Source organism: Zeus faber (genome assembly GCF_960531495.2).
Source record: "Zeus faber genome assembly, chromosome: 3".
Lineage (NCBI taxonomy): Eukaryota > Metazoa > Chordata > Actinopteri > Zeiformes > Zeidae > Zeus > Zeus faber.
In genome coordinates this window covers 9,857,950-9,879,649 of record NC_137190.1, presented here as the reverse complement: position 1 = coordinate 9,879,649, position 21,700 = coordinate 9,857,950, and the positions used below count along the sequence as shown (strand labels likewise).

At 45.0% G+C, this 21,700-nt stretch overlaps 1 protein-coding gene across 2 annotated transcripts in view; it reads right to left on the bottom strand.

Annotated features, from left to right (window-relative positions):
• Positions 1-17,913, bottom strand: part of fto (FTO alpha-ketoglutarate dependent dioxygenase) — a 132,031-nt gene extending 114,118 nt beyond the window's left edge. Inside the window, exon 1 of one of the 2 annotated variants that reach the window (XM_079997022.1) lies at positions 17,854-17,913. In XM_079997022.1, the coding sequence (XP_079853148.1) occupies positions 17,854-17,895 (42 nt within the window). In that variant the 5' untranslated portion in view covers positions 17,896-17,913. The remainder of the gene's footprint in view (positions 1-17,853) is intronic. The other variant, XM_079997021.1, reaches the window with a different exon arrangement.
• Positions 17,914-21,700: the final 3,787 nt, after the last annotated feature.

The window sequence follows — 21,700 nt, the reverse complement described above, 5'->3', positions numbered from 1 at the left end:
AAAATGCTACATGAATATCATCATTCAATCAACTTATTGTTTATCTAAAAGATGGCCGTCTTGTAAAGTGCAAATGGTTTTGTCAACAAAGAACTTATGTAGGTTTATGTAGGCCTACTTGATCTTGAAACATATTTTGAATTGATTAAATTCTATGCTTTCATTTGGAGTCATGTATAATTTCGCGAATGATTGCGCCCCAATATCTTTGGAAAAGCACAGGAATTATCCCTGTCCCATAATATATGTTCATGATGATTTGTAACCAAAGTCATCATAAACAAGCTTGTGCCCTAAATTTAACGCATTGACTCACCAAAGCCATTATTAAAACATATGGTTATCACACAGATGTGGACTTAACATCTAGGACAAGTCTAATTCTATCGCATGTACTCTGTGGCCCAGATTGTATGGCATTATGAACTGACCTCAGATTAATATTAAATTATGGAGCAGGATATGATTCATGGCTGTTTACATGACCTGCCTCTCTGGGATCCTGGCGCAGATAGGTTATCTATAATGGCATTAGCCAAATCCCAAACTAGAGCAGAAGGCACTTGTCTTGCTTGAGAAGCCACCTTGTTTATTTATTTTTCCTTCACTCATTTCGAACAAAGGCAAATATTCTACCAGGAATTGAATAGCTTAATCCTCTTTACACTCTTCCCAGTAGCTTGAATAGTGACAGATTAACACGCTGGAGGTTTACAAACCCAGCCATTTGAAAATGTAATTGCTGGTGGCACACTGCATGCATGTATTAAGAGGAAGGTTAATATTAAAGCTTAAAAAAAAAGAGTCAAGAAAACAAACTGGGAGTTTGGGATGGATGCGGCTCAGTTTGGGCTGGACCCAATTTGTTTAAACCCCCCCGGCAGCAGAGCAGATTTTGTCACGTACATATTCAGCGAGTCGCCAGCCGTCCTGGACCCTTCACTGGGCGCCATGGTTACTGTTCACTTCTGCTAATTATTACAGCCAATCACACAGGTTAACGGGGCGGAGCCTGGCCAGACCATGTTCTGGGGCATTTAACAGCTGGCAGGAATGGAGGTGAATGCATTACACACTGGCCTCAGCCAATAAAAATAAAACACCCTGACATGCGAGGTGTACTTAGCACCGAGAGGGAGAGGGGGCGAGGGAGGGATGAAGAGAGGGGAGGATGGAAGAGAGTGGATGGAAGATGAGGGAAGGCGAGACAGGAGCATCAGATAACGTGATGTCCAAGTGCCACCTAGTGACAACTCTCCAGCTCCTCCGGTCCACCAGGCTCCAGAGGACTGGGGGAAGCTGGCTGACTGAGGGGACCAGGAGGTCCCCACAGGCAACGCAACACGACAGTCAGAATCTCAGTCTGCCTGCGTCACGCCCGAAAGAAGAAAAAGATCTAAATGTTCCGCTTCAATTCTGTAAATGCATTTTCTTCATGGATATATATTCTTAGAAATGGTATGGTCAGAAAACAGAGATGCACAACGGCCAAGATTGAATTATATTTGATTTGGCGTCCAAACACACAAATAAAAACACACACACCACAAACTACACACTTGAACAGAAATGCCCATCACTATCAACCCCCCGCGTGCCAGCCTGTGGTTATGGGGGAGTAAGCAAGGATGTAGGAATACCTGGATGCCTGCAAGGGTGGAGCAGTGGGCTGGGGGTCCCCGGTTCCCCGTCACCCTCCCCTCATTAGCTCAGGTATAAATCACTCTCTGCCGCTGCCCAGAGGTGAGGGAGATGAGAGTGGAGGTGAGCCTGAAATAATGCTTATGTCACAGCGGGTCAGCCCTCCATTATGGCCGCTTCAAAAACTATTAATCTTGCTTGTAGTCAGTGGCCTAGAAATAATTACTTAATCTAACCCATGTAATACAGCATGACCAGCAGTCGGGCCTGGTCAATTTGTGGCTGTGGCGGGGGGTCGTCGAGGCAGGAAGGGGGGGGGTTAGGAAATTACCAGGTCCCATCTCCCACTATGTGACGGATGTCCTGTTCCTCCTGGCTGCTTTACACTCACAGAGATGATTTAGAAGGTTTGCACACAAACACTCACACATGCATGTTCAATGTAAACAAAGGAGTCGGCCAGCACAGGTAAGCATGTATATTTGAAAGGGGTGACTTCATCATAGAACACAGTAGCTGTCCAACACGTCCAACACCATTAATGTCCAACTGGAAAACTGTTTTCCATCAGCAAATTGCAATAATCTTCATATTTTCTGCACGTCTCACTAAAAGGTTGTACATTGGCCACTTGATTCCAGCACCCAATTAATGCTCTCTGGACAACTCTGGACAACAAGGAGAGTTGCTTCATTAGACAAAGCAGATAAATACTCACAATGGAAAACTTTGAAACAGATTTGGATTGTGCATTAAGGCCGGCCTGCATGGTGGTGCGAGGACTATTTTGGGGGTATTTTTATCTCATTGCATCCCAGACAGAGTTAATCTGCAAGTAGAGTTCCAATTCCCAACGTGCAATATCAATTCCTAATAATCATCAAAAAAAAAATGCTATCAATAACTGTTTGGAGGAACTGTTGTGGAAAGAACACACTCAAATATTCCAAGAAAATGCTATTTCAAAGAGAACGATCTTGCATGCTTGCCAACCGGTAACGGCACTTTAATAGCCGATAATCATGTCTTGGACATCTATTCAAGGTCAAGTTACGCCTGTTTATTTTATTTCGTGTATCAAATACTCAACGTAAATCCTCAGTTTCTTTCAAATAAGATTGCTCTTGTGGCAATTTATCCCTGGGGCGTTGGCAATCGGTAGCAAACATGAAAACGGGGCTCGTCTACCTCCAAAACAAGACAAATTCTTTGGCCTAAACCCTCTTTTCAGTAGCGGTTTCCTCCGTCCATCTATCTCATCCACCCAACGCACCACTCTTATCAACTTCCTTCCCAAGCAGCAACCCCCCCACAGCATGCACACACCGTCTCCAAAATACAAACATGGCTATTGGAAAAAAACACATATACACACTCACGCATACACACACACACACACACACACACACACACACACACACACACACACACACACACACACACACACACACACACACACACGCACGCCCGCACGCACGCACACACACGTGGCAGGGTCTGTGGCAGGAGCCAGGGAGCGGTCGGCCCCCATGAATGTCACAGGAAGTAGTTATGGAATGACATAAATGAAGGCAGCCCTCCAGTGGCTGTCACAGCTGGCATTGCAGGTGCAAATTTAATTAGTCAAGGTGAAGTCTCCCTTGTTGTCTGCGGCGGTAGAGGTAGGTGTGTGTGTGTGTGTGTGCGCGTGTGTGTGTGTGTGTGTGTGTGTGTGCGTGTGTGTGTGTGGGTGGAGGGGGTCCTTTGCCACGCACGACTGTAAACACGCACTATATCCTAATCAGGTGTCACCGCTGTGTTTGATCAGACCGCGAAAACTTGTCACGAATCCCCGGCAGAGAGAGGGCCGAGGGGCTGGGTGGCGGTGATGGAGGTGGAGGGGTAGAACAAAGAGACAGAGCTGTCAGGAGAGAACGGGGAAAGGGGATGAGGAGAGCTTGCCCATTAGCGCTCTCCTATCTTTTCTCCCGCTCTCTTCTTCTTCTTCTTCTTCTTCTTCTTCTCCTTCTTCTCCTCCTCCTCCTCCTCCTAATCCTTCCCCGTCTCTGCAGCTACATCCCTATGTAGGACTCCCAGATCTCAGTCCTCTGATGGCTCCCAGTCGAACGAATCTCACTGCACTGAGTAAATACACTCCACATATGTCACCGAGGAGTGCCACACGGCCCAAGACAGCTTACAAGCAGAACACTATTTTCATCATTTATTTGTAAGAGACAGAAGGGAAATATATATAAAAAAAAAAAGTTCTCCTAATATTTGCGTTTTCCTCAAAAGTAGGGCTGGGTATTTGACAGGATCTCATGATGCAATTCAATATAGATTGAAGAGAATTTCTACCAACTTTGCAGTACACCATCCGGCATGCATTACAAAAATATTTCACTGAACAAATTCAGTCTGATGTAGAAATCAAATATTTCAATTAAATTGTGATGATGGTGGTTTTTATTTGAAGCGGAAAATGGTTGAATGACTTCCAAACAAAGATATCGATATCGCAATTTCAAAATGAGAAATTGAAACAATAGAGTTGTTTGTATTAAATCGTATTTGAGTATCTGGAGCATTTTCAACGCGACCCCTCACGCCCACGTCACTAAAAATTGGCAAATAGCATCAAAACGACGATGAACACAGAGGGAGAAAAGTGAAAGAAACATGTACACGAGCCTTACTTCCAAATGTCTACCTTGGCCGTGTTTACGTCAATAGCGGGGTCTTCCTGTTTGACGGCTTCCTCCCTCCCTCCCTCCCACCCATCCCATTCGGGCTGAGAGGCGCAGGCACACGCGCACCATTAGATACTGTTTACCTTTCGCTGTCTGTTGATATTGAATACATTAGCCGATTGAACCTCCTCAGAAACACAGGCGAGTGACAAGGCCCAATCGTCTTTGCGACTACCAACGGTAACAGAGATTAGAGCCGAACAAAGGGCAGGCGGGCGAGGGAAAAATATTTAAAACCGCCAAGCAGCGATACATAAATTAATTAAAGGACAAAAAAAAACAAGTGGAGAATTAAAGTTGGAACATCTGTCAGCGACTTAGCATCCCAACGTAATACCAGTGTTAGAACATTTATACCCTTGAAGTTAATGATCCCCTCTTTAATTGACAGTCAAGGAAAAGTAGCTGCGGCAGCATCCTGCCGAGGCACCGATAACGTCCCCACTGTGCCCCCCCCACTACAAAAAAATAAATAATAAATAATAAAACACAGTTTAAAGAACCTTGGCACTAATCCCCATTGTCATCCCGGCGCAGCGGAGGGACTTACAAACACCGATAAGTCAGCTGAGGCTGTCTGTTCTGTCGGGAGTTACCGGGACAGCCGAGACGCCGCTCGCTTCCAATCAGCCGCTCAGATTAGTCCAATCCTTCCGCACTGTCAGTCAGCGGAGACACTAGCCTGTCACAGCATTTACATGAGTCCGTCTCTCCCCCGCGCAACAATGCCTGCCCGCGGGGAACAATGGCAGCGGGAAGGGGGTCCGCACGCGGCTGGCGTCGGATCGGGGCTCGTGGCGTAGGATGTACTGCCCCGTTTCGGCTGACAATCCCGGCAACAAGTTTAAGGACGATTCACTGTCTATTTATTTGTTGTCTGTCGTGACGGAGCCCACAGAAGTGGTTCTCAGCCGGCGGGTCCTGATCCACAAGAGCAACAAGGCAACAACTTTGTCAAAGCAAAACAATGGCAAGGAAATCCAGCGGGTTATTTCCCTGATGTTATCATACGTCTATTGGCATTTGATTGCTGTCCGGATGAAACAGTATCTTGGATGCGCAGTAAATGATTTGCTATTGTTTTAATGGCTCTTTATTTAATTGGGTTTTAAGCCTCCATTGTATTGTTTTGCGGTTATAACAGTGCACACAATTGTGGATTACTGCATTGTTCATTTTGCAAAATAAATTAGAACGGCTGTTAATCTTACATTTAAATTAGGTTTCGGGTCGCAACTTAATGACTGAGGACAAATCTGGACCAGTTGGAGCCACCGGCCTTAAGAGTGTGGGTACTGCTTTCATCATGGACAGAGGGAAATGGCTGAAACACACAGCCCAGGATAGACTTGAGAATTGTACTACAGGCCGACTTTTGCATCACGTAACGAAAAAACCTGGTTTACACAACGTGCGTGATATGAAAAATAGTAGTATCACATTCACTCTTTCCTACAAAACTAAAACCTCCGGTCAAACATCCGGTCAAATTGAAGAAAAAGTTCATTATCGTCAATAGAACTGATCAACCACTGGCCGCTTACTGCCGCAGAGGATCTAAAAATGGAGTCAGAGGAACATGAGAGCCTGAAGTGTTGCGGCCGCCTTTTTTTTTCTGCCTATGTGACTTACTTCACTTCAAGCGGTCCTGCAACAAATGACAGTGTGTGCCCTCTACATAACAGGGCCAGGCCATGACACAGGGGCTGACAACTGAACCTTCAAACTTCATAACCCAGAGCAACACACACACGCACACACACACACAAGTGCACACGCACACACACAGAGGCTGGAGAGTCACACACACACACACAGCCTCACATATAAACACACACCAACACCAAGAAATCTCGCCCCCAAAAAAAAGTCCTGACATGTCACCCCCACCCGACACATACACACACACCATCTCACCAGAGACACCACTCAACTCAGGAGCGTTTCCGCCAGGCGAGTGGATGTGACCCGCTGCCCTCTAGTCAGGCTCATCTGAATAAACAGAGCTTGAAAGAGCGGGCGGAGGAGGAATCTGCCTATATTATGATGGGGGAAGAGAAGAGGGGATTCAGAAGGAGCGGTAGTGGTGGTGGTGCTGGGGAAGGGGGGTGGGCACTGCTCCTTTCTTTATGCACGTTTGATCATGTGGTTGACAGCACCGGTGGATGGAATTACGGACTGTTGAGCAAAAGGTTGTGGCACGCCGCGTACGTGTGTGTGTGTGTGTGCGCGCGCCCGCGCGTGTGTCTCGCTGCCGACAGAGTCCGGACGGCTGGGTTTCCATGCCCTGACAGGGTTGGTGCTCGTGACAAGCCCAGCGCAACACGCTGCCACGCACACCGCCCGACTGCCCGACCGCCCACCCGCCTCGGAAGTCCATCACTCAAAAACGGCGGAGGAAGCCGGCGTGAGTCTCCAGGCTGGACAGTGGAGGCGGGGAGGGATGGAGGAAGCGGGGGAAGGAGGGGCGGGAGGGAGAGGATGGAGGGTGGGTTGGTCAGGGGTTAAGCGTAGAGAAGACAGCGATGAAAGGCAACTGTCATGCACCAGTGCACGCCGAGGAGTGCCTGTCTCTGGGAGAACATGCAAAGTGTGCCAGGCGCGTCCTGACAACCCCCTCCACCCACCACCATCCCACTTTTCTAAGCGCGCACATCCACTCCCTCTATCACACACACACACACACACACACACACACACACACACACACACACACACACACACACACACACACACACGCACAAACAAAAATCAGTCCCGCACACGTTCACAAAAATGAGCCCTCAAGAAAGGGCCAGTGTAACGGCGTAGAAGAGGCGTCGGCTGTCTGACAGCATGCCACTCAAGCTGTCGTCGACACTCTCACATATGCAAGCAAAAGTTAAGGCTGATGAGGAAACACACACAGACACACACACACACAAAACACACACACGACATAGAGGGTCGGAGGGGCAGAGATAGGAAGGAATCACTAGGATGCAAACCCCACTACCTGAGGCAAACAGACAGTATTCAAAAAGCTAATGTGGAAAGAATGTCTGGGTAGAACTGTGCAGTATATCGAATATACACTACATCGAATATCAATATTGTGATGCGAGACTAGATATCAATATGGGATTTTGGTTATCGTAATATTGCAATATAGTTCAATGTTGACTTTAAGGCTGAATACAAGAAACATCTATGCAGCGTAAAACATCTCTGAAAGCAGCAATAGCCCAATAAACAATTTCCAAATTATCGATGTCGAGCTACATCGATATCGTGGTGTTTGATTTTGCCTGACTTCTGGGGTTGATTTTGGCGAACGGAAGCAAACGCGGTTCTCCCTGTGACGCGGCGGAGGCCAGTTGGGTTATGAAGGCAGTTAAATTGACACATTGTACCAATTACCTTTTCACACCGCCACGGATGCAAATATTTTCGCTGGGGATGGAACCCCTGACCCTGGCAGCGTCGGTGCCAGAGCTCGACTCACTGAGGTACAAACGGGTAGCGGCGCGCTGGGCTCACACAGCCTTCGAGGACGGCTCGTGCGCCACTCATTCAGCTACATGGGCTCCATACTACGTCCCGTTACAATATTAATGTCCGGTTATAAAAGGAGGCACACGTGTCTGCAATTTTGTGAATGAAAGTGGTTAGCAGGTACGGCTCGCTCCCAGTTGGCCGGGCTGCACTAAGCTTATGCCAAAATGGCTCCTGCACTGTGATTTCACTCTGGCAGGGCAGCCGAAATCTCAGGTATTTTCACACACTTCCATTACTCAGATTTATGGAAAATAACTTATGATGTACAAATTAACAGTCACCGTTTACAGACCCCTGTGCACGTGGCCTCCTGCAGCTTTCGTGAATAAAGGTTTTAGATTCTATATGAAAACCAGATGCGGGGCAACGCTGTAACAGTAGGCGCTTTCACTTTTATTGGAAAGGTGAGTCATTACAAAGGAGAATAAATTCACAAATAAACAGCATCGGGAACCTTCTTATATCCATTTACATGGCACAGGTGGCTTCGCCTTGTGAAATTATTTTTATTGGGGCTAGTTAAAAATTAGAATCAGCTAGGCGGGCTACGATGGTTTCTTGGCAAACATCTATTCAACACAGGCCTGGATTTCCACTTGGTAACACAGCGCTGTGTGGCCTACGTCTGCTACTGCAGATTCTGCTATAGTGAGAAATGAGGTCCCCTTGCCATTATTCGCACTTCAATGTCAACCTAGTTTATACATCGGAGATTTGAGTAGTTCAGGTGTTTGTTTTTTTTTGTGTTTTTTTTGTCTGAGCAATTTTTCAATCACCATTCAAAACATTTTCCACATGGACACACATGTGGATGTTCACCCATATAGAAAAGCATGCATGCACACATCCATCCCCTCACTGTGAGCACACACCAACACACAAACATTTGCATTAAAAAATTATTACATACACAAACACACACACACACATAGTTACCAAACAAACAGAAAGGAAAAATAAGGAGCACATCGCAACCTGGGGGTGGCTAATGACCCCCCTGGAGGCTCCGTCTGAGGTGAGAGGGTCACTCCAATGTTTATTCAGCACCGCCCCAACAAGGCACCACCACCTATTGATTGCTCTGATTATTCTACGTCTCTTGTGACAGGACATGTGCATGACAGGTGAACCCTGCGAGGGCGGGCTTTGCTCATTGTAATATCACTGCGTCTGATGGCAGATCTGGGCGGAAAGTTGGTGCAATACATGTCACACGCCATGTTGGCGAATGCACTGACATCCGGTGCAAATGCCTCAACATTGAAATGAGGTGCTTAGTAGGGGCTGTCAACACACACACACACACACACACACACACACACACACACACACACACACACACACACACACACACACACACACACACACACACACACACACACACACACACACACACACACAAGCTGTCAAGGTTTGTTTTGAAGAAAACTGGATAGAAAAACAAAATTGAAAACCGTGGGGGTTTTAGGGTCCACTCCGTTGATCTCCATGTAGTTGACAACCAATAATACAGTTTAAATGTAAGTTTTGATTTGTGTCAAAATATAAATTATTATATAATATTTTCTGTGTAGGTCGCTATTATCTAGAATGGGTTTAAGTGGGTCTGATCTCCACAACATAAGCTGGAGTTGATGAAGTCCTATTTAGCATATAGTCTATATTTAGCAGTGCTGCATATTATTATATTATTACGCATAGTGATAGCTCAATATAATAAATATATTACATTCCAAAACATACAATGCAGTATTATGAAATACAGAAATATGTTGCAATTTCAGAAATGTAGATGTCAATTTATAGGTGGATTCAACTGCAATTCCTAGAATTCCATTCAAAACTGTAAAGCAGGTTTTTTTCAACATCTTCACCCATTTTTGTGAATTGCCCAGGAAAATCCGACCCCACCACCAACAATGGAAACAACATTTAGAGGAGCAGATGCATAACACAACTACATCATGGCTTTGTCTGATTAAGTTAAAGCTAAATAAGGCAAGAAATATGGGATTTTCTTTTCAAAGTAATCTTACGTATTACCACTTTAACGGTGTTACAATACTGTAGCAAAACCCACAGAGGCAAAATATCTACAACTCGAGTTGTTTTGGGAATCAAAACAGCACTGGAAAATTTTCGTCAAAGAGAAAGCCATCTCCACATGAGAACAGCATTTGCAACATTTAGACTTTATCATCTGTGGTCACTTCATGTTCTGTTTCAAACCAAGAAATTCAGATTCTTCTCATGCAGGGATGGTAAACAACCATCCAGGTTTTGATTCACCGTAGCAATCAATCCGCTGACAGGTCCAAAAGCTAATGCCTACCATACGGCTATCTCTGGTGTTCAGTTTGAATATTTTTAGCCGTAGACCCGGTGACAATGAAGGCTGGGCCATAAAAATTGATATCCCACCAGATGCGAACCAAATGTAGACATTGTACACCTTACAATGGCAGGTTTAATGTGGCAGGCCATAAAATAAAGAGTGGGAACTTAAGGGTCACATAGAAATTTGCAGAATTTTGAATATGTTAAAGCAAAACGGTAAAACTATTACTTCGACCAACTCATGGCTGTTACATGATTGTTTACCCTGTAAAAGGACTGTAAAATACCACTTTTTTTTTTTTTTTAGAATGCACCAGTTAGAAACATAGAGGTGCTTTTATATGTGATTCACATGTCAATCGCATGTTATCGCTTGCTCCAAAAACACATACTTTCACATTAATTTCACATACATGTGATTAAATGTGAAATGCGGCATGTGGTTCACATGTGAAATCTTGTAACTTTTTTTTGCGAGGAGATCACACATGTTACAGCAGCAGCAACGTTTTCAGTAAATGTATGTTGTCTGTCGTTTGCAGAACCGTAAATCAATAAGAAAAGGGTAAAATGGTGGCATTAGGTTAAAGAGAAGCTTGACAAACCAAGCTGATCTGAAAACAACTTAGTCTGAATATATGAGCCAAAGATCAAATTGCCAGAACATGGTGAAGACATGTAGGGGAGAAGCTCAGCTGCCCACCCAACCACCACCATCAAGGGACTCCCATCATCAAATAAAATAGCACACGCACACGCATGCGCGCACATGCCCACGCACACGCACACACACACACACACACACACACACACACACACACACACACACACACACACACACATATAATTTACAAAACACACACATTAAAAATAAACTCACATCCCACACACCCAACCCAAAGCTCACATATTGGATCAATGAAAGTCCTGGGGCCCTGTGCCTGCACTATATAACACACCAAAACTTCATATTCATTCATTGATTTTACTTTCAGAATAGTATATCACTGAACTCCAATGGGAGTGGAAAACAGAGGCCGGGGCCGAGGTCAACCCTCACGTCTACGGATGTTTGCACAATATTGATGGCGCATGCAGAAAGAAATGACTAAATACCCAGATCAATAGCTAGTTTCCCAAGCAACGACAGCCAGCTCCAGATATAAATACATCTTTATGGCTACAGGAGTAGCCGTAATGAAGTGGGCTAAATATCTAACCCTTAAGGTAAACTCTTTGATTAGCCAAGGCCAAAGGTGACTGGAGGGCTCTCCTGATGGTGGGATGCCACGCTTCCAGTGGCCCTGGGACGCTAATGCACACAGGGGGCCAGTAAAGGGCCCAAGGATACAATAGGTCACCACCTCAAGGCAGAATGATCTGTGCAAACGGACCCTCCTTTTCATTTGAAATGAGATGAGCCCAAGCAAAATCGTTCTCCATCATGTTCAAATAACGCATAACATGCATAATGTATATGCTATATTGATACATTAAACCTTGACCCTATTCCAAGTGTATCAGTCAGAACAGAAAATGGATGATCTGCTAACTGAGCAAAAAATTACAAAGATTAAAAAAAAGTACCAAGTAATAAAAATATTTGTTTGCAGAGTTACAGCAGGAATGGAAAGTACTCTTGATTCAGACCAGGCTACAGCGGCCGGAAGCTCTGGCTCACAAATGATGAGTGTTTCTGTTCCTGTTGATGAAGATGGAGGCTCACAGGCTGCCTGCTCTTATTCACAGCACAGCTCAATTTATAAGGATAATAGGCACAGCAACAGCCTCCCCGGCTCCTCCACAGACAACAGGGCCATAAAATGGGAGGAACCAGATCGTTGCCTCGCTCCTTAATTAAATGAAAGCTGTTGGGGTTAATTTGCCTGTTTCCCTTCCTCCCTCCCACCCACCTGACACCTCTTAGTTAAAACCAAACAAAGAGGCAGCAGATCGAGCTGGTCAACACAACGATGAAGACCTCCGAGACACCATCCCCGCTCGGCCCTAAATCACAGCCAGATAAACTGCCCGGTGGGTCCTTGCCGGACCCCCCCCAGTGGCAGGACCAGAGCGGGTCAGGCAGCGGATCGACACCTCAGTAGCAATAAGTAATTCTGTAGCGGATTAGTGGCATGATGGTCTGATCAATAAAAGGTGCTCAGGCCATTAGGAATGCAGTGAGGAAATAGCCCCCTCCGGTAATAAAGCAAGGCGTCTGGCTTCTCCTTCATTTGCTGGCTCCATTAGTGTAATGGTATCATTATCAGCCACAGCCGTATTTTTCGGGGCCTCGGCTTTTCCACAGCTGTACCGGCAGGGGTTTGATGAAGCCGTGAGAGCCCCCACGTCGAGCACTCCCCTCTCACCCGTTCCAACCAAAGCCCGGGTGTAAATCTATCTCCACTGGAGCTTGTGTGCTGCCCTGCCTTAGGTATCCCTACCCATGTTTTATGTCACCACCCGACACTATTTCTCCATTATTGGCTCATTAATAGAGCGGGAAGCATGTAGTGAGGGGTTAAGAAGGCGAAAAAGATGGCCGGCGGAGTGCAAAGCTGCTGAATGTGCGGAATCTGACACCCCCCTCTTGCTAAAACACCCAGACCGACATGACAGGACGTCGGCATTAGACGCCATAAATCGTTACCTTTACACTAATTCACTGGCTAACATTTTGTGGGGGAGAATTGATTAACCATGTCTGGATGTGTGGCCACATAATCAGCTTTTACCTTGCTAGTTGTTAATTTAACAGAATTGCCAAGGGAAACACAAACCATTTTAATGAGTGTTCAGGAATTAAATACCCTAAACAGCTTGCACTAGCTGCTATGACCACTGAGGCAAACCGACGAGGCCGATCTGAGTGATGGGCCGGGTTCAGCTCAGGACCTTGCAACATCTGGTGACCCTGTGTGATCATTACTTAGCCCGCAGCTCACACGCACTTCTTGTTTCAACGCTACGCTTTATACATGTCATCACTGGCCCAACAACTAGCTTGGATCAAAGACAATAAAAGAGCACAGAGGGGGAAAGGACGAGGTCAGCACTGTATGTACCCCGCAAAGACATCGATGGAGATTACGTCATAATGACCAAAAAACAATAGATAACTTGTCAATTCGGAGGGGTACACTCCGGAGAACACAGCTGGAGAACTTGTGTTGCAGTTTGAAACTTAACAAAAACATTTTTTTCATTTGGGTTGAGTTAAAACAACAAGGAATTATGACATAAAACATAAAACAGACATAAAAAATACATAAAACATGTATGAGAAAACGCCTTCCCTGGTGTCAAAAGACTCCCACGAGGTACACACTTTAAAAAGGCCATTTTTCAATTAATAACCGGTGGAATCTTTTGTGATTCACGTTCATAGAGTAATCAGACACAGATTTCCTGTGATTGCAATCGAAAAAGACTTGATCGCATAGAGCCACCTGTCAGTTCAGTATGTATTTTTGACTTGTTATGAACGGTTCTGGAGAATACGTCTGCTCAGCTCCTTCTAAACTAAACATCTTGCATTTGCTGGCTCAAAATGACAGCAAAGCCGTCGCAGCCCATCTTTCATATTGAAGAAGATTCCTTATTCGTCACGTGGCACACACACCACAACACATGCACCCATGTGGCGACAGCGACCAGCAAACACACACACGCATGCTACAAATGGTGGCGGGTGAAATTTGTTCTCTGCTTTTAACCCATCCTGGCTCGTCCTTCCTCCGGGGGGCAGCTAGGAACAGTGGGCAGCATACAGTGACACTCCCTGGGACCAAGTCCAAATGTCCATTGCTGATCAGACAACAATCTTTTTTGCATGTTTTTGGTGGGGTTCCATATATTTTATGAAGGAAATCCTATGTGAGCACGGGGAGAACATGAAAACTCCACACGAAAGGCCCTTAATTGGGAGACCGCACAATGCCAACAGCGCCCCAAGGTATCGAACCCAGGACCTTCTCGCCTCACCTTTGTGAGGCAGCAGTGCAAAGACTGTGCCACCGTGCCCAGCACTGTGCAGAATTGCATAACATACTCCCTTTCACAGGTAAGACAACAGACATACAACAATCATTACTTATAGGGATCATACATCATCAGCCACAACATTAAAACTATTGACAGGTGAAGTGAATAACATTGCTCATCTCATTCCAATTGCACCTGTCAAGGGGTGGGATATATCAGGCAGCAAGTGAACAGTCAATTCTTGAAGTTGATGTGTTGGAAGCAGGAAAAATGGAAAAGCGTAAGGATCTGAGAGACTTTGACAAGGACCAAATTGTGATGGCTAGACGACTGGGTCAGAGCATCTCCAAAACGGCAGGTCTGGTGGAGTACACGGTTCCCGGTATGCAGTGGTTAGTACCTACCAAAAGTCCAAGGAAGGACCACTGATGAACCAGTGACCGGCGGGTCATGGGCTTTGAAGGCTCATTCTAGCCTGTCTGGTTCGATCCCACAGAAGACCTACTGCAGCACAAATTGACTGATTGAAAAAGTTAATGCTGCTGTGATAGAAAGGTGTCAGAACACACAGTGCATCACAGCTTGCTGCGTGTGGGGCTGTGTAGCTGCAGAGCAGTCAGAGTGTTCATGCTGACCCCTGTCCACCACCCAAAGCGACTACAATGGGCCTGTGAGCGTCAGAACTGGACCATGGAGCAATGGAAGAAGGTGGCCTGGTCTGATAAGTCACATTTTCTTCTACATTATGTGGATGGTCAGGGTTGGGGTCCGACCCCATCCAGCATCTGTGGGATGTGCTGGAACAACAAGCCCGATCCATGGGGGCCCCACCTTGCAAGTTCCAGGACTTAAAGGATCTGCTGCTAACGTCTTGGTGCCAGATACCACAGGACACCTTCAGAGGTCTTTAGGAGTCCATGACTCCACGGGTCAGAGCTGTTTTGGCGGCACGAGGGGGAGCGACACAATATTAGTGTTTATTAGTGGCGGTTTTAATGTTGTGGCTGATCGGTGTAAGTACTTCTTATATCATTACACAACCGCTGGATCGATATAACAACCAACGACAACGAAAAAAGCTTCTTCAATTGTGCTGTGATTTTTTAGCCCTTTTAACTTTATACTTATTTGGTTTCATCCTTTAAATTTGTCTAAAAAAGGAGGGAAGCTGTGTCATGAGGTCTACATGTATACGGTGCTGCCTCGCCGCCCGAGGGCCAGCTGGAATGAGTTCTCTCTCGGAGCCGCTCATCTGGTCACCATGACTGCTTTCATAAACAGGAGGATCCACGTCCTACATAGTTTCAGAGCTGTCTGACATGATCCAAACACATGTGCCCCGGCAGACAGCAGCCAAGTCAGGAGAGAAGGCGGAATGACGGATAGAGAGAGAGACGGATAGACACACGAAGAGAGAGGACTGGAAGAGCCGAGCAGTGGTCGACGACGCCTTAGGCACAGCAGAGTCCTTTCCTTCCTCCCCTTCCATTACTCCTAATACCACAAACCGTACGAGTTGCAATTATACAGCATGGGAAATCCCGATAAGCCTAGGTTAGCACGAAGCAGAACGCAGCCCGTCGGTGCTCGCACAACAGCTGGCCGTCACCAGTTATCCACAACATCTCAACCCCAGCAAAGTGCGACTCGCGTGGAAACGCTAAAATGTTGTTGTCTGCGTGTTCACTTTTTACACATGTTTAGGTGGGGAGAGTATAGGAGTTGTGTTGACCAAAAAGTGCCGCTGTTTTGGAAATCCAAATTCAATACAATATATGGGATATATAGAGGGGTGGGAATGGCAGGGGATCTCACGGTAAGATATTATCACGATACATGGGTCCCGATATGATCAATTTGTGGTTCTCTATGTTTTGCAATAGATAGGTATTGCAATACAATACTGTGATAAATTGTGATATATTATTAATTTCTTTCTCATTTGACTGTAGTAAAAAATGTAAAATGTGTTTTTAATTACATGTTTACAAGTAATTAAACTAGTTGGCCGTGTCTCCGTTTTAAGTCTCTCCAACTTTTGGAATGGCGCTCATCCAGGATTGTGTATGAATATTGAGATCGCTGACTGCACTTTGCTGCTGTAACGCCTGAATTTATCTCCAGGGATGAATAAAGTGACACGTTTAGTGTCCGATTTTCTTGTTTTTCTTGTGATTTGCACATCGTAAACCACTTAAAATGTTACATGCATTACGACAACACTGCTTCTCCGCGCTCGTAAACAAAGTAAAGCTGTTTAATGCGTATAAAAGAAATGGAAGCAGCGTTTTGGGCGTTTCGGTGTGGACGCAACCAACTTTTTGAATGCGATGCAAAGATGCTAGCGTGAACTGAAAATGTTTTGGGGTTTTTTAACGCGGAAACTTTAAACTTATCAGCTTTAGTGTGGACAAGGCCAATATACCGTATCTCACAGCCCTAAATGTAAATAAAACATTTGGTTGTTGGTGTCCGAGTATCGGTACAAAATCGGGGAAACATTTTGTGATACTACGCTGTATCGATTTTTTGCCCCAGCCCAGTGATACATCAGTACAATATCGATATGGTGATATGAGACCAGATATTGGGATTGGATTTTAGTAATTGTAATATCATGATGTAGTTAAATGTCGTGTTAAATGCTGCATTACAGGAAATAGATGCAATTTTATAAACTTTTCTAGCTGTTCTAATCGATGCCTCCACCTGCTTGGTTATAATGTCCACATCGCTAATGATTGTTTCACCTTTGATTTTTGTCAATATCGCCCAGCCCAAATATATGTATATACAACACATCTCCATACACTTCAGTAGAATCATGGTCATCATCACCGCGTGCTGCGGGCAGACGGCCAGATCTGACAGAACTTCACATTTACTTTACTTTTTTGTTGAGTAGAGTTGTACCGATCCATGGACTTGGTTGTCTTTTCATAGTAAAAATCGTATAGGCCGCTGCTACCTGTTCGTTTTTTTCACTGAAATCATTCAGTGAATTACAAGAATTTGACTTGCACAGATCTTAAACCTGCAAACTTGCACATCTTCCGATTTTTGACAGAAAGGGAATTTATACAGAGCTTTCATTTTTATTCACAACGTTTAGGTTCATTGTTTATTTCCACATTTTTTACCAGGTAAAATTTAGGTTGAATGAATATTGCCAATTTTTCGAATTTGTTGTTGTTGTTGTTTGTTGTTGTTGATCAATTCTATGTTATTGTAACTAGCGACTTCTTTCGATTTTTGAGTTTGTTTTATTGCTTTACGTGTTTTTATTCTCATCACTTTATTATTATTATTGCCTACATTATATAGTGGTCAATAGCAGTACATATGAGTGAATTCACAGAATAGTGAATGTATTTGCTTCTTACTGTTGCCGGCAAATCAACTCATATTGGAGCTTATTCCCGGAGAGGGAGCATTTTGAAAACATGGAAAAGCACAATAAAGACAAACAGGCAAGGGTGAGGTATGCTTGGATGGTGTGATTTCTTTAGGCTTTCCACCCATCGGAGTGCGCCCGGAACGACCGCATTCGGAGCGCTAACTATTCAAGCAGCGGCAGCGCCGAGAAACAGCCGGAGCTAAGGAGGAAAAACGCCATCAGTACCTTTCTCCTCTTCTCCCCCTCACTGTCCCCCGATCTTTTCATCTTCCTGGAGCTGTGTTTACACTGCGTCTCTCTGCGCGGGGCTACCCTGGGAGCTGTAGTTCGAGCCGGCGAGAGACCCCGGCTCTTGTGTACGTTCATCTCATGCGAATAACAAAAGGACGCGCGGGTCCACCCACTGAAAGGCGTACACTCACGTTTGCTGTGCGTTAAATCGTTTTTTTGCCTCGTCGGTTGTTTGAAATGTGAACAAACGGGAGACTGTCAGGACTACGTTTCCCTAAATGCATCTGCAGAGGAACGGGAAATAGCCGTCGCGCTCCCGTCGTAGCAATACACAGCGCGTGTAAACCAGGTGATTATGTAATGGATTCAGCAGTTCAACGTATTTCACAAGTTAGGGACGAATTACAATAGAAATATTAAAAATAATAATAATAAAATAATAATAATAATAATAATAATAATAATAAAAATAAATAATAATAAGAAGAAGAAGAATTTTAATAATGATAATAATAATAATAATAATAATGTTCATGAGAATCAGCGGAAGGAGAAGGGTTTTTGCAACTGCAATTATAAAACGAAACATTTACAACTATTCAATAGTACACCAGAAACAGAAAACAGAAAACAGAAACAGAAACGGTCTTTATTCGTCAAGCAAGCACACCACACTACAACACATGCTTGCACACACACACACACACACACACACACACGTGCACATGCTTTTGATGGCGGCCTGTGAAATGGCTCCTCTGCTTTTGACCCATCCTGGCTTGTCCTTCCTCCGGGGGCGCAGCCAGGAGCAGTGGGACGCGCCCGGGGACCAGGTGATAAGTGTCCATCGCTGGTCAGACGATGATGGGTGCATGTTTTTGGTGGGGTGAGGTGGAGGAAACCCCATGTGAGCACGGGGAGAACATGCAAACTCCACATAGAAAGGCTCCTATTTGGGAGATAACCCGCCCGGAGCACCAAGCAGCCCTGCTACTGCTGTTTCTTCTACTCCTTCAGATAATAATACGCAGTTCAACATTAGTACAAGTAGTGTTTCTTCTTATATATAGCGTGTATATGTGATAATATAATTAACATTTATCTTTAAACTTGAACATGGGTGTTCCATATGTGACCACCTCTCCTCCTTAAATCAAAAGCAGTGACACTTTCATCTCGGGCGATGCGTAAAAATAGCTTTGAACCCGCTTCAGTGCGTCCCCTGGCCGAGCTTCTGTCGACCAGTGCATTCATTCCAGGATCCAGGTGCTTTTACTGTCAGTGCTGGGTCTGCAAGCGCGGGGAGCCTTTTTCAACTCACCACCAACCGGGGGGGGCGACAACACGAGCGCTGATACACACACACACACACACACACACACACACACGCACGCACGCACGCACGCACACACACACACGCACACGCAGACACAAGAGTGGACGTGGTTAACTTTATGTTTCACACACAGTTAAACTTCACCCCTCCCCATCCACCCCAGCCGCTCCCTTGGGTTTTTCCATATATACATACGGTACGGTACACTAACACAGACCTGCTCTCTGAACAATGTTGAAATGTGTTTTGTCTGGTTTTCCTATCAAAGCACATGTGAAGAACACGAGCTCGGCGGATGGATCGATGGGGGGGCGGGGGTCCGAAAACACCTGCTACGTATTACCATTACAGACTTTGATCAGTGTCTTCATTAGTTCCCTTTGTAATCTCTTGTCTTTTACGGCAGAGCTGACCCGAGCGCGTCGGGCACCGTGATTTAACACACGTGTTCCTTTCACCTGTCTTGTAAAAAGCTCAAGCGCTCCCTCGCTTTCATGGACGCCGGTGTCTCTGGCATCCCTTAGCAATAAAGCGGAGCAGCTCTTTTGATTCCTATTTATAATCTACATTTCCTCTGCCTTTCCCTGTTCCTTGGTTTAAACAGGCGGGCCGGGGGGGGGCGAGGGGGTGGGAAGAAAAAAAATATCCTCGGAAACATTTTGTACAAACCGGAGCCATGTGCATGTTATATCTGAAAACATAAACATATGGGGGAGATTGGGAGACTTGGGCTTGTGCTATTAGGGAAGAAATTGTTGATTGTAGCGGTGTTAATCTGCATTTCTCTTATGTTATTATTTATCATCCACGATAATTGCACTGTAACCAGCTGACAATCATCTTATTAATAATATAAAATAAAATGCGGTATATAAATATATATATATAAAACTGTTATTAGTTTTCGTTTATATTTATTTATTATATTTCTTTCTGACATCTCTTTTATAGAACATATGAAAGAACGCTCGGAGCCCCGTAAATAATAACGACATACAACAAACGGGCCAATTACGTTGCCTTAACAATGGCCGTCGCTTGCCCCGCGGTGAGTCAGTCAGACCCTCGACGCCGGCGCCTTCTCCTCCGCTCGCGTCGCAACCCGTGCGGTTTCGGCGCTGGACGAGGCTCCTCTCCGTTCACGTTCAGATGTGGTGCGGTGGCAGATGTAAGAAAGAGGAAGCCGGCGGCTTTGAAGTGCAGCGGCTTATCACAGAGTCCTTTTCTTTTGTGTTGGGTCCAACGCGCCGCTGCTTGCACCGGATGTATGTTTTCTGTTATTAGGCCTATGCGTTGCATCAGCTCGCGGGTGACCCCTTTGACAAACGCTCCTTCTTTTGTGCTATAATGAGCGCACGAGAGAAAGAAAGGAGGGGGGTGGGGGGGTGGAAAGGTGAGGAAAGGGCGGTGCCGGAGCGCCGTAAAGAACAGCAACGAAAGGCAAAGATCATTGTGTTGTGTCTATATTAAAAGCAGAGCTCCCTGCACTGCCGACGTCTTCACGTGACCCCGAAAATCTGAAATCCAAGCAATTTCTTCCTTTGTTATAATGACGTGTTTTTCCTGCCGAGGGGCTTTATATCGGCCCACCTACATTTTATTATTGTGTTGTATCAATTTGGGGCTGTGGTTTCTATATGAGCGGCTGAGACGAAAGCGGCGGAGAAAGTGGCTGTTGTTCGCCGCACTGCACCTGAACCCTGTGGAGGAGACCTTTATGAATTGCAAATCGTTTTTTTTTTGTTTTTTCTTTTACAATTGACAACTTCAGCCAGCAAAAAAAAAAAAAATTTTCCCGTTTTTGATTTTTATTTGTATTGAATGAGCATATGGGGCAAGTATGCGCCCCCTTTTTTTTTCCTTCTCGCTAACCTTCCGTACTAAGCCGTAGGAAACTGTTATTTGTCAGTGCTATAAAGCAGATTGCTGCCCACTGGTTTCAATTAAGATCAAAGCGCTCTTTCTTCACAGGCAGTAACAGTTATATCAAAACCTGAAATGCATTATTTAGGTTGTGCGCCGGAGTCCTCCAAACGATAATGTCCTCTCGCAAAAGAGGCTCTCTTTCTCGCTGACTTCTTGCATTCCACCGCGGTGCATCGCTGGCTGCGCTTCATGTCTTTGAAGACGCTCTCTTCCCCCTGTTCAGTCTCTGTCTGCAGAGCTGCACTATCTGCCGCTCGCCCGGTGGCCTATTAGCCCACAGCTCTATTACAGAGCGCAGGGGCATTAAAAAAAAAAAAAAACAAGCACAACGCAGAGCTGAAAACTGCCAGGTGTGGTGGCTCCATATCAATTTCTCTTTTGAGGTTCATATTTTTCTGCTTTATTATACTATGTTAGGCTTAACTGTATTTTTTTATTGTTCATTTTTATTTTCAATTCCAAGTTTATTTTCAATTAATTTTTTTATGTGATTCCAGTTAATTCTAGTTGCAGTTAATTTTAGGTTATTGTAGATTGCCATTTTCTTTTTTAATATTTTTATTCCTATTACTTTTTTTT